Source organism: Oryx dammah, unplaced genomic scaffold (genome assembly GCF_014754425.2).
Source record: "Oryx dammah isolate SB20612 unplaced genomic scaffold, SCBI_Odam_1.1 HiC_scaffold_10, whole genome shotgun sequence".
Lineage (NCBI taxonomy): Eukaryota > Metazoa > Chordata > Mammalia > Artiodactyla > Bovidae > Oryx > Oryx dammah.
Genome location: NW_024070194.1, coordinates 75,347,919 through 75,360,857, shown reverse-complemented (window position 1 = coordinate 75,360,857; position 12,939 = coordinate 75,347,919). Strand labels below are relative to the sequence as shown.

At 43.3% G+C, this 12,939-nt stretch overlaps 1 protein-coding gene across 3 annotated transcripts in view; it reads right to left on the bottom strand.

Moving 5' to 3' along the window:
• Positions 1-12,939, bottom strand: part of SEL1L2 (SEL1L2 adaptor subunit of ERAD E3 ligase) — a 57,642-nt gene that overhangs the window by 10,331 nt on the left and 34,372 nt on the right. For 2 of the 3 annotated variants that reach the window (XM_040248284.1, XM_040248282.1), the window contains 4 exons: positions 9,065-9,127; positions 8,411-8,498; positions 5,872-6,020; positions 4,377-4,451 (listed from right to left, as the gene is read on the bottom strand). In XM_040248284.1, coding sequence (XP_040104218.1) covers positions 4,377-4,451; positions 5,872-6,020; positions 8,411-8,498; positions 9,065-9,127 — 375 coding nt within the window. Of the gene's footprint in view, positions 1-4,376; positions 4,452-4,570; positions 4,737-5,871; positions 6,021-8,410; positions 8,499-9,064; positions 9,128-12,939 lie in introns of all 3 variants that reach the window. The other variant, XM_040248283.1, reaches the window with a different exon arrangement.

Genomic DNA, 12,939 nt, shown 5'->3' with positions numbered 1-12,939 from the left:
CTGATAGAAATACCAGAAAGAGAAGAAGAATAACTCAAATGATTCAGGTGTAGTTCCTAGTAACTCAACCTAATGAAAATCTATATAGAAAAGGAAAAAAAAAAACCACTTAGAGTCCTATAATCAGGATTAGATATGATTTATGGATATAACACACAATACTAGCTGTCTTCATTGTAGGATAATTCCCACAATATGGTACAAATGTTCTTAAAGAGTAAAACATTATAACAATCTTTTTACATGTACACCCTGCTATACTTTTGTTTATTTTTGGCGATGCTGCGTCTTCACTGCTGCCGTGGGCGTCTGCGGGGGGCGGAGAGTGGGGGCTTCTCAGGGGCTTCGGTGGTCGTGGCACACAGGCTCAGCAGCTGCAGCTTGCAGACTCTAGAGCACAGGCTCGATAGTTGTGGCGCATGGACTTAGTTGCCCTGCAGCATGCGAAATCTTTCCGGACCAGAGAGTGAACTAGTGACCCTGCATTGGCAGGCGGATTCTTATCCACCGCGCCACCAGGGAAGTCCCAGAATATAACATTATTAATTTTACCTTTTAGATTAATTTTCTGAAGGTAGGTCAACTGGATCCCATCCCTCTTTTCTCAGATTTCACTCCTGCAGAAGCTCTGCTCTCCTGCATCACCAGCTTCTGCCCCTTTCTAGTCCCATCAGTCACGCAAACACCCTTTGGTATCTTCTGTGAATGACATCAAACCCTTCCTCCCATTTCTTCATCCCACGGCATCTCCTTGTCACAACGCCCCATTTCTCAGTTTACTTCACACTCAGCCTTTTCAAAAGTGCGTTCTATACTTGCTGCCTCAAAAGCTTCTCCTCCCACATACTCTTCAACCCACCCCAGCCTGGCTTCTGCTCCTGCCTCCATAAAACTGCAACTTTCGAGGTGGTCGATAACTTCCACGCAGCCAAAACCCCGGCCACATCCCTGTCTTCATCGCTCTGGGCCGCTAAGCCACGCTGGAAGCCCCGGGACTAACAGCCCAAGTCCTTTCCTCTCTCGACTTCCCTCATGCCCCATAGGCCTCTCCTTTACAAACTCTTGCCTGACTTCCTCCACTAACTTTGAAATGTCAGACTGCTAAGGCCTTATCACCGATTTTTTTCCTCCAGCTTCTCTCCCTTCTTTCCTCTCCTTTCCTGCCATCCTCTCCTCTCCCCGCCTCTGCTCTGTCTCAACTCTAGCTCCACGTCATCTCATCTGGTTCCACGGCTCTCTATGTTCACTATTTCTGAATCTGTATTTACAGTCCTGTCTCTCATAAGCTCCAGATTCTTACAGGTGCCTTCTTGACTACCCTACCCAGATCTCAAACTTAAGACATCCGGTGGAGAATCTTAGCACCCCATTCCCTCTTCCTCCAAACAAAATCATCAGTTTCTTTCCTCTCTCAGGGCCAGAAGCCCACTTCTCAGGCCATAAATCTAGCAGAATTATCCCCTCACTTTTATTATCAAATCCATCAGCAAGTCATCTTTCTCTAAAACACACCCATTTTTTGCCCTCTCCTCTACCATCTAGTCTCATCCTGGAATACTACAACAGCCAAGATGATTTTTTTCAAATGTAAAATCGAATCATGTTATTCCCTATGTGAAAACCCTCAAGTGCCTTCACTTTGCACTTGGAATAACATCCAGATTCCTGACCTGACCTGCAAGCGATGCCTTGTCTGTCTTCTGCCTCCCTGACTATCCTTATCTTTCATCACTTTCTTGGCATGTTCTGGCCTTCTTCATATTCCTTCAACACACCAAGCTCATCCTTGCCTCAGGATCCCTGTAAGATTCTTCAAGTCCCTCTGCCTGGTGTGTTTGGAGTTCCTCATCCTTCTGACCTCACTGCAAATGTTGCTTCCTGCCTAGCACTTCTCTGACCACCTTGTCAGACTATACTCCAGTAATTATCTGTCCCATCTACATGCTTTATTTCTTCATAGCGCGTAACACTATTATTTTGTTTACTAGTTTATTTTCTCTCCCTCTTTGATGAGAGAAAACTTTGAAGCTCTTGATCACTAATACAGTCCCAGAACTGGAACAGAACCTGATGAATATTTATGGAATGAGTGAATAGATAGAGTAGGGAACTTTTTTAGGAAATGCTTTTCCCAGATGTTAAGTATTTTACAATCTTAATTCCCAACAAACATGAAAATATTCATGTCGGAGTAAAAAAAATTCACATAACTTTTTAAGATGTGAGACTTCAGTCTTTTGAAGGCTAATTAGGGATGACCTCTAAGGGGGTCTCTGGGGCCCGTGTTTTCAGTCACTAGGACTATGTTGATTGGAAAGATGAAGGAATGCTCATGCAGGACTTCCACTTCAACTGCGGCCAACCCTGATGCACAGTCTAGGCTTACTTGGAAAACTGGTAAGTAACCTTGTGTGATATGGTCCATATCATTAAGGGCTATAGGACTCCTTCTAAGTTTTTCTCCCTATTTGGCCTAATACAAAGCCTAAAAATGTTTGAAATTAATTCCTTTGGATTCTGAAGTTCTTTTAACCTTCTGGAATCCTGTACTAAAATGTAAACCACCTTTAGCTTTCTATAATTAGAAGTAACATCATAAAATTCTTAAGCTGCCAAAGATATTAGTTGTTAGGGTTTGCTTCCTAGGTACTTCAAAATGTACAGGTAGCTGGGGGCAAGACCTCATAGAAATGATGCCCAGAAGAGGGGCCCAGAGGGGCTGGAGAGGCAAGAGACCCCTTGCGCTCTAAAGAGAAACCTGCTCCAGTTCTAATTTTTCCCAAAGCTGCCTTAACGTTTGACCTCAAGATTCCTTCTGCACCATAACCACAAAAGAACAGGACTCTGCATTTTTGAGCTTTACAAGCAGTAAGCAGGACCCTAGAGGTCTCTAAGAATGAAAGGTTGTGAACAAGCAGAGTCTCCAGAGGATTCAGCTCCACCCTACTCAGGGGACTCACTAGGGGTAGGTGGCAATCCTGACAGGCTCCTGGAGGGTCACTAGATGGGTGGAGGGATTTCCCCTCCAGTTCACCATTTTGATGGTTAAGCAGCCTCATCACACACAGCAGCTCCTGAAGGTAAGCACCACCAGTGACTGGAAGCCTAACTTCCACGACTAGATTTCCTCACCTCAAGGCAGCCACCAGCAGCTACATCTTCAGGGACACTCATGTCTGACCTCTTTTTTGACACATAATTATTTTTAGTGGTCTGACATTTTTATATTGGTGAATTCTGTTTAATATTAATGTCCTCTCATTTTCAAGGTCTCTTTCCCTCGGTGCAGCTTCTGCAGCGTTTTATGGCTTGGGATAAACCTGTATTTGCTACAATGGAGCTGGTTTGCCATAGATGAGAGATTGCTGGTGTTGTTTCCCCACTCCAAACAAGGTCTTCATTGAATTTTAGAAAACATGGGCTTTTCTTTTTTCGGGAATTTCTCACTAAAATCACATGGATGGCTTGCGGCTGCAGTAGCAGCTCAGCTGAATCTGAGAAGGCACCAATGGTGGCTTTTTCCTTCAGCCTCATCAACTGAGAATTGTTTTTTTAATTCCATTCACTTCTTGGAGAAAAGGGATGATTCGACCTTAGCATGAGGTAACTTTAAGAAATTAATTAGAAGTAAAATTGCTCTCTTACTATAAGACAGTTCCTCACATATCCAAATACCAATAGTGACAGCTTTGCAGAAGCTCTCTGCTTTTAGCAATATGATTTTAGGGAAAGAATGGAACGAGACACAGTGATGCAAATGCCAGCTGCCACTGCTTCCCCACCACCCTATCTTACCTTCTTCATCACATGTGATCCCTGTAGTGGGGCCTAGGAACTCCAGGAAGGGAAGGGGGTTGGATCTTGCTAATTAATTTTTTTTTTTTCTGATGCTACCATACTAATCATTACAATAAGGATCTGAAGTTTGTGGTAATCTTCAAAGTGATATTTTAAAAGAAAAATCAAGCAAGTCTTACAGCCATAAGTAATTTTATCTATAAATTCCCTGAGAGATAGATAATATCTCTGATAAGTTAAAAAAAAAAAAAACTCAGCAAATGAGTGACTGAAGCCAGACCAAGAAAACTGATTTCTTGAGTAACACTGTCAAGTTTCAGACAACTGTTTAGGTGCCATGGAGACAGAGCCATAGAAAAAGTCCTGCCATATGCTAAACTGGGGACCTTGAGAATAACAAAAGAAACTTCTGGAAATGACCTCCAACCAAAGACTGACCCTATCATCAGTTTGAAATACCACGTACTAGATATTCTGCACCTTTCTGCCTATGTGCCCAAGAGCTCAGCTGTAGCAAATCAGAGGAATAATAGTGGACAGGGGCCAGGCAGTGCTCATTTTTATCTAAGTTAGGATACCTTGAATGGCAGCTCGATTCCATAGGAGAAGTGCCATTGGATACATCTTCTCTTTTTCAAGAATTTTAGCCTTTTCTTAAAAAAAAAAAAAAAAAAGGAGACATTCCATTAGGAAGGCTTAAGGTCCCCCTGTAGTAAAGTCAAATATGCATATGTATGATTAGGGAATTGCAGAGAATTTTAACTTATCTTACTAGATTCCAAAATGAATGCTGAATTGCTTTGAGCTACTTCATACCCCATTTCTGCAAGCAGTGCGTACTGAACAAGAGAAGAATCTATATCACCATTCTTATAAGCGAAGTATGCTGTCAGGAATTTCTCAGCCCAGTGGCCTAGTTCACAGACACCTTTATAAAGCTGTGTTTGGAAAGAAAAATCAAGCAGACTAGTTAGCCAATACATGTCATTTCATGCAAATGGTAACTGACATCAGTCTTTAGTTCCTCCTGGCTGGTCAGGCCAGGATTTTTGGTCTGAAGCATGGCTTTTGAAAATTATTTAGGGTGAGGAGTTCATATCTTTCATAGGCACAAAGGTTAATAAGTGTGTATTTTACTTGTCTTGAGCTTAAAGTTCCTGGGGCTTATTTTAAATTTGCGTAATAAATTTTCTGACTTGGAGGCTATCTGGCAGGACAAGAACGTCTCAACTTCTGTTTTTGTTTTTGTAAGGGCCTTACTGGGTACTGCGGCCCTGTGAGGGCAGCTGATGTGGGAGAGAGAGAGAGGGGAGGACATGCCTGCGGGTGCGGGTGGCAGAACGAGGGAGGAGGTGTGCAGGGCGCATGGGACGACTGTCAGCCGAGCTGAACAGCGCGTTAATTACGCACGCAAAGGAGGCTAGCCACCCATAGTTCATTAGGGAGCTAGCTGGCAAAGGAGCAAATCTAAAGACAGATTATTAGCTGGCAGCTTTTGAAACGAATTTCAGAGGGGTTAGATTACAACATGGAGGTATTAATACTGGTGCAGGGGAAGTGTTTAATAAATCAATGAAGCACATTAAGATCCTAAAAGCACTCTTTTGAAAAGTGCACCACTATCCCAGGTTAAAAGAATTTACTTTCTCTAGTATCATCCAAATCATCAAAAAAACCTCAGGACCTTGCTTTCCGGGAAGAAGCGGGCTACATTTTCTAGGCTAAATCAAGCCTTGCATTTCCCAAGTTGCAACTCCCAATCCCACTAGAAGTGCCAAGTTGCCCTGGCAATTTGATTGACGACTGAAACAGAGCTCCCTAACTGAATTCTGCGGAGAGCTCTGAACCTGATGAAAAGCCAAATGCAAGAGAGAGGAAGGATCATTTCTCTGCCTCCCTTTCCCAGGCTGAGTTACATCACTGCTCTTCCTCTCTGGCAAATGTCAGTATTCACATTGTCAGCTGGAAGAAACAAGATAATATGTATAAAATCAAAGGCACCACAATTTAAGGACAGTATCATCTCCTCTGTGTGACAAATGAAAAGTACTTCAGAAACAGCTCTTGATTTACCTCCACAGCGGTTCTGCATGATCGCAACACTCCTGTTCCTGTGGCGTACATCTCAGCCAGGTAATAAATGGCTAGGGGCTGCCCACTCTGAGATGCCAAGTAAAAATATTTGAAGGCAAGTTTATAATCCTTCCATACTCCAGAGCCAGCTGAAAAAATCATTTTGAGCCACCCCTTAGTTACATTATTTTTTTACATTATAATCTATGCATGTAATGGTCCTAGTGATCCCTGCTATTTTAAACAGGTTAAGAAGAGTCAGGCAAAAGTCAAGCTACTCCTGATTCACTGTTTGGAGCGGAGGGGGAAGTTGAGTTAGATTAGAAGTAAGAGTGTGGAAATGAATGTTCTCTGCCCATTCAGCGAACTGAAGGAGAAGGACAGTCTAGTCTCATGAAAATATCTCAATACGGCACATATTGTTAATGAAGTTAATGGAAAGGAGACCAAGTGGTAGTCTCTGAGGACCAGAAGCCCCTCCAGGACATGTGCTACCATCACTGTCGTCCTTCCATACCAGGGGGCCAGTATACCTCCTCCCAGACGTAACCATTGAGTTTGTGGCAGGCAACTCCCAGCTCCAAGGGGCCCAGCTCAGACTCAGCTCATGCTTGGAGAAAGGAGAGGTATTTGGAGCTGGTGTGGAGAAACAGCTACTCCCAGAAGCTGGGGTTCTTGTTAGGGTTTCTCCCATTACTCCTTTGGCAACTTGGGCACCTTGGGGCACATCCTTTGCAAGAGGAAGGGTTTTCTTCAGGTGGTTCTGAAATTGCCTCCCAGCTCTAACATTTCTTAGCCTTCAGAAGCAGTGCCGTGTTGCTGCTGAGACCAGCAGCTCTGCCGGTAGATCATTTGGGTTAGAATCCCAGATCCACTGAGCGTGTGATCATGTGACCTCATGTAAGACTTGTGACCTCAATATGGCTCAGTTTGCTCACCTATAAACTGTGGGATACCCCACAGGATGTGTTGAGAGGACTAAATGAGTAAGCATATCAAGACTTAAACATCAGCCATAACTACTACCCTAATTTTAGAAGCTTGAGGAAGCTGATGGATCCTGGGGCTGGGACTTGGAATAAACTAGAAGGATAGCTATCTCAGGCAACCTTCTAAGATGTACAGAACAGACTCTGAAGCTGGACTATTGTGGAAAATGCCAGCTGACCTCTAGGCCAGATCTGGCTTCCTGATGATACATCTGCTCCTGCCCTTGCTCCACCTCTGATGGGATGGACTGAGACAGAATACTCAGATATATTTGGATCTCTTGGTATGTGTCTTGGCCAATCTCTTTCTCAGTCCTTATAAAAATGGTTACAAATCTTCAAGGCTTTCTGAGATCACCTATCTCAATCACTCCACCTTTGTTCTCACTCAGGTAATGACTGTACCTCTGAGCTCACTACAGGAACCCTCTCGTTATCTTTCCTCACTTGCCTCTCTCCTCAGATTTACAACTGCACCATTTGTTTCATCATCTCTCCAGTTTTGAGGATGAGAAATCCCTCCTCTTTATCAAAGCTAGTGAGGCTCCCTGGACCTGATCAGATACTTGCAGATTTGCCACTGGTCAGGTAAGATCAGAAATGCCACCTAAATTTTTCAAAAACCTTTTCATCAATTATCTCATCTTCCCAGTGACACATTAACCACCTCCACTGGTTGACTCGCTTTCATTTTTCTGCAAAAAATTATACTCAGGTATAATTTAAAACAACTTTCACCATCTTAAAAACAACTTAAACACATCTTTCTTAAAAACAACAACAACTTTCCTTGATTCTTGGTCTCCCTCATGCTATTATCTCATCTCTCTCCTCCATTTAAAGGAATACTACTTTCAATAATATTTGGACCCATCTACCTCTTCACCTTGCATGCGATCCTCACCCCACTGTATCTGGCTTCCCTCTCAACCAGTTCGATGACCTCACAAACATCCTCCTTACTGATAAGTTCCACAGACACTTTGCCCTTTTTTTTTCAGAAAGTGAGAACCAGGCTTTTCACTGAATTTCAGCAGAGTATCATTCATTTACTCTTTCTTGAAATTTCTAACCCTTGTCCTCCTTAAGATAACCTCCTTCCCACCCTATCCCTCTGACTGTGCATTTTCAGTCTTCCTGTGATGACTCTTTCTTTGCCCATATTTTCAATATGGTGCCAAGGATCACCAGATCTCTTATCGTGGCCTAACATGCCTTTCTTTTGCACTCTCTCTCCGTTCCCTTTGGGAGCTTGGCTACTCTTAACTAACATCTATATGTTGATGCCACCCAAATCTTTCTCTTTTGACCTTTCTTGTGAATTTCATACTTGCTTAAACTTGGCTTTTTAAGGTGAACTTTCGGGTTGTACCTCATTGCCCCCTCCCCCAAATAGTGTACTTTTCCTTGTCTTCTTCAAATTCCTCCTCAAATTGCTGCCTGACTTTTCTGTCTAAACCATCCACACCAACCCTTAGATTTGTGTTAAAAAGGATCAGACTTAATGATGCCTTTGTCATCCTAAGTAAAGCAGCCACAGTAGTACTTACAGTAGTACATGAAGCCTAACTGAAACTGAGCATTGGGCCATCCCTTCTCTGCAGCTTTCTGAAAGTATTTAAGCGCTTCTGCATAATTCTGCAAGATAATTACACTTTGTTACTCAAAGGTACATGCATAACTCCATGGTAACAATTGCCTTCCACTTTTTTAAAGAGTGCAGTTAGTGCCCTATGTGATTTAAGCTAATTAAAATTGTATCAGAAGTATTACACATTTTATTTCATTATTACATTAGATTCTACTAAGAAATAATTATCTCATTATCATTGTAAATTATGTCTTTTCCTACACTGACAATAGGTTTTGTTAGATATTGGGGGAAGGTCACTCAAAAAGACAGAAGTTAAACTGAGAAGACAAATTTATCTATCCAAAAAAATAAATCCTCTTGGGTTAGATGATTTCTAAGGTTACTTAGAATCTATGATTCTAAGATATTAATTAGGGTTGTTATTCTTGTCATAAGCTTACTCTATGTCTCTGGCAAATATTTCACTGGATTATTTTATTTTGTATTATCAGATATGATACCTCGGCAAACCAGGTAATAGAAACTAATTCCTTTAAATTAATCAATGGTCGTGAATTTCACCCTAGTCAATTTCTGGAAACATGAAAGATGATAAAACTATTTAACTTACCACAGGAACTCCTTTCCCATAAAAGTAAAGAAGACCGAGCCCATGAAGACCAATTGCATTGCCCTAGAACGGGTTTAAAAATCAAAGTAAAGTCTTAGAAGAATTCATGATAAGGAATAGTGCTGCAAATCATTCACAAAATTTGAAACATGCACAATAGGAGGTGAATTAAGGCAGGTTAATGAGGCAGTTGGCGTTATTCTGACCCTCTCTACTTTCTCCTTCACACTTTCATAGCTCCCTTCTGACTGGAAAAGAGGGAAATGACTGTCATATCTTTCCTCCAACCTTCTTTTTCTTACTTTTTTTAAAATTAGAGAATGATTGCCTTTTCTGCCACACACCAGTGTGAATCAGTTGTAAGTATACCCTCCCTCTTGAACCTCTGTCCCAGTCTTTCATCAGCATTTCTTTAGGGACTGCGTTGTGTGACTGCATGAGAGGCAGCGGGCAGAGGTAGGAGGTCAAGGTCGGAAGATTCTGAGGCCAACCAGACAGCACCTGCCATGTCTAAAGGCAGCCTGGCAGGTCCGTGGGCTCTGACCCACTAGCAGGGACCTCTTAATCGTGGCAAATGTGGCGAGTCCTGCAGTGGAAACAGATGGACGGTGTTGTGGGCAGCCCAGAAGAGGGACACTCAACTGCCTGCGGGACTGAGCAGATGGAGTCGTTAGAGGTGGTGACATTTGAGCTGGGTCTTAAAAGATGTATGGGAATTTTTCAGAAGGGAGAAGTCTATCTAAACACTTGTTACCTGCTTTGGGCAAGGGAGGTTGATGTAAGGGGCCAAATAACATTTTAGAGACTCTGTGGATTTCAATCTAGCCATTGTGGATGGTAAAGCACTGTTGGCCTATGTTTTTTAATTCAAATTTTACTGTTTATTAGGTTTATAGTATTTCCTCAGGAACTTAAGTTCTGATAGGAAACTCCACATTTCTTTTCACTGCCTAAACATATTCATTTGTAATTACTTTTAATACTTTAATAATTGAAATGTAGTTATTGCAGATACAGTTAGAGTACTCCTCCGTGAGACAGAAATTGCACATAACTAGAGACAGCATAGTTCAACAACTATTTCAAGGTGCTAAACTTTGAACCTATCTCTATTCAAAGGGCCAGCTAGTGTAAGAATTCTTGAGGACAATCTATGTGCATTTCAAACAGCTGGTATATGTCTACTGTCTTCTTCTCTCTTCTCCCCTGACTACGTCAACCTGTAGTCCCTGGAGTTTGGGGATGGTCTGCTCTGGGGGTAAAGCCTAGTGTGAGGCATGTGGTAAAGTATTGAATCTATCTCCTTTTAGCTACCCTCATTTATTTATTTTTTATTTTTTTATACCTTTTTATGTAGACCATTTTCAGAGTCTTTACTAAATTTGTTACAATATTGCTTCTCTTCTTTCATGTTTTGTATTTTGGGCTCGGGCTCGGGGGTTGTAAGATCTTAGCTCTCTGACCAAAGATTGAACTTGCACCCCCTGCATTGCAAGGAGAAGTCTTAACCACTGGACTACCAGAGAAGTCCCTATCTTAATTTAGATGTTGAGAGAAAGAAATGAGAGGGAAGGGAAAGGAGAGGAAGGAAAAGGGAAGGAGGCAGAAAGAGAAAGGTTAGAATACTGGGGACAAATTCCTTTCTATCTTTAAGAGAATCCCTGGGGTACCAGGGGCTCACTGGATGACTCACCAACCGTCTAAGGCCCAGAGTAATGGACATTAGTTGAGCAAACTCTGGAAGATGGTGAAGGACAGGGAAGCCTGGCATGCTGCAGTCCATGGGGTCACGGGTCACAAAGAGTCAGACACGACTTAGCGACCAATCAACAACAAAAGCTGTTCAGAACGTTCAGATCAAGAGCGGCCAGCTCAGATGCCCGCAGAGCCATATGGGTACTGTAAGATGTGTGTAAGCCAGGTTACGGGGGAGAGGTGGAGACTGAGGCGAACCAAGAGCAGCTGCACGTCTAAAGGCAGCGGCACCTCCTCTGCTCTGCTGCGGCCCACTGTCCTCACATGGAATGGCCGCCTCGTGTGCTCAGCTCTTCTCATTTTCCAAGAAAAGCTGGACATCGAGATTTTGATATGAAATTTCCTAATTTTTAAAACTCCTTCCAAGCTGAAAAAAATATATGCGTAGGCAATCCCTCTCCCTATACATAACTTCCATGTTAGGGCTCAGTGCTCTGGCTGAGATGAACTGACATAAACCTAGGGAGCAGATGCTCACATTAGGGAAATATTCGAGGAACTCCTATGAGGAACGAAGACCACTGCCCTCTTCTCGGTGGAGAGACATGGCCTTCAGACAGCAGGAGAGAGGGCACAGCATAGCAGCAGTGAAGTTCTAGCAGTACAGAGTGAACATAGGGCATGTTCAGAAGAGGGAGAGGATGAAGCGTGCCAGGGAGGCAGGAAGGCTTTGTGGAGGGAGAGAGGACGGAGCTCTGCACTGGGGATGGGTGTTCAGAATGATTCTGGGAAGGGAGAGGGGATGACAAAAGTGTGAAGATGGAGCTGGGCCCGGTGTGTCCATAGTCGTGAGAGAGAAAACCAGAAGAATATGGTCCAACTTGGACCCAGCACCACATTGGATAACTGTTCATGTTTCTGAGTAAGATACAAGAAGTCAGAGAGTCCATAGCTTTGCATCATGGTACTGATGTGACTTGGAAACAACTTTAAAAACAGCAGTTCAAAGAAAAAAAAAAAAACAGTAAAAGAAGATTATGGGGCTTCCCTGGTGGCTCAGTGGTGAAGAATCTGCCTGCCAGTGTGGGAGACATGGGTTTGATCCCTGGTCTCGGAAGATCCCATATGCCACAGGGCAACTAAGCCTGCGTGCTGCCTCTACCAAAGCCCGTGTGCCCGAGAGCGCAGGAGCTGGCACTACTGAGCCCGCGTGCCACCACTACCAAAGCCCGTGTGCCCTCGAGCCCATGCTCCACCGTAAGAGCAGCCACCACCACGAGAAGCTCCTGCACCACAATGACAGAGTAGCCCCTGCTCATTGCAACTAGAGAAAAGCCCGTGGGGCAACGAAGACCCAGCACAGCCAAGAGATAGTAATACTGAATTTTAAAAAAGAGAAGCGTACAAGTGTGCAGGAGTGGAGACAGAAGCTCTATACTTTGGTAGTGAGCCCAAGGGAGAAATCTAATAATTTGTCCTGGCGATGATAAGGGATTACATGGTCATATTTACCTGATACCACTCAGAAGAATGACCTTAAATACAATGTTAGATTTCCTCCATAAAGAAGGGCAGCTCAGGCTTAGGACACGAGTAGCTAGCTCAGATCACAACTGGTTACATAGCCCTGAACAGCTTGGGGGCTGGGTTAATTTACACACTCAGCTCCCTGGCGTTGTTCCTTTACGCTGACAGATCAGCACTATTTGCTGTTACATTACCCCACCTCTTTTTCGGTCTGCTCTCCTTGTCGTCCTAATCTAATGGTATTCTGGATGACTGTCTTGCTGAGCAACAATTCCATATAAATTACAAGGGAGAGGAGCCGACTACCAGCCTTCTCAGTAATTTACACCATAATAGCAGCAGTTCCTAGGTGCTAGTCATTTATAAATAGGCTCCTAAAGCAGCATGTGGGCTTTTAAAAAGCATGAACAGTTGAAAATGTTCCCCATTTGAGCACATCTCTACTGCCAGTGTTGCAGTAAGATGGTGTAAGACAACAAAAGGGTTCCTATGCCGCAGGGATAGAAAGTTTATCAAGGCTGCTCTCCAACGTTAGGGTGGTGGGTGTTGCTATGAGGATGTCTTTTATGCACCAAAGGGGTTTAGGGGAGTCTGCTAAATTTCAGCTGACAGATCCAGCCTCACTGAGCTTAGGGACCAAGGCAGGAACTTCA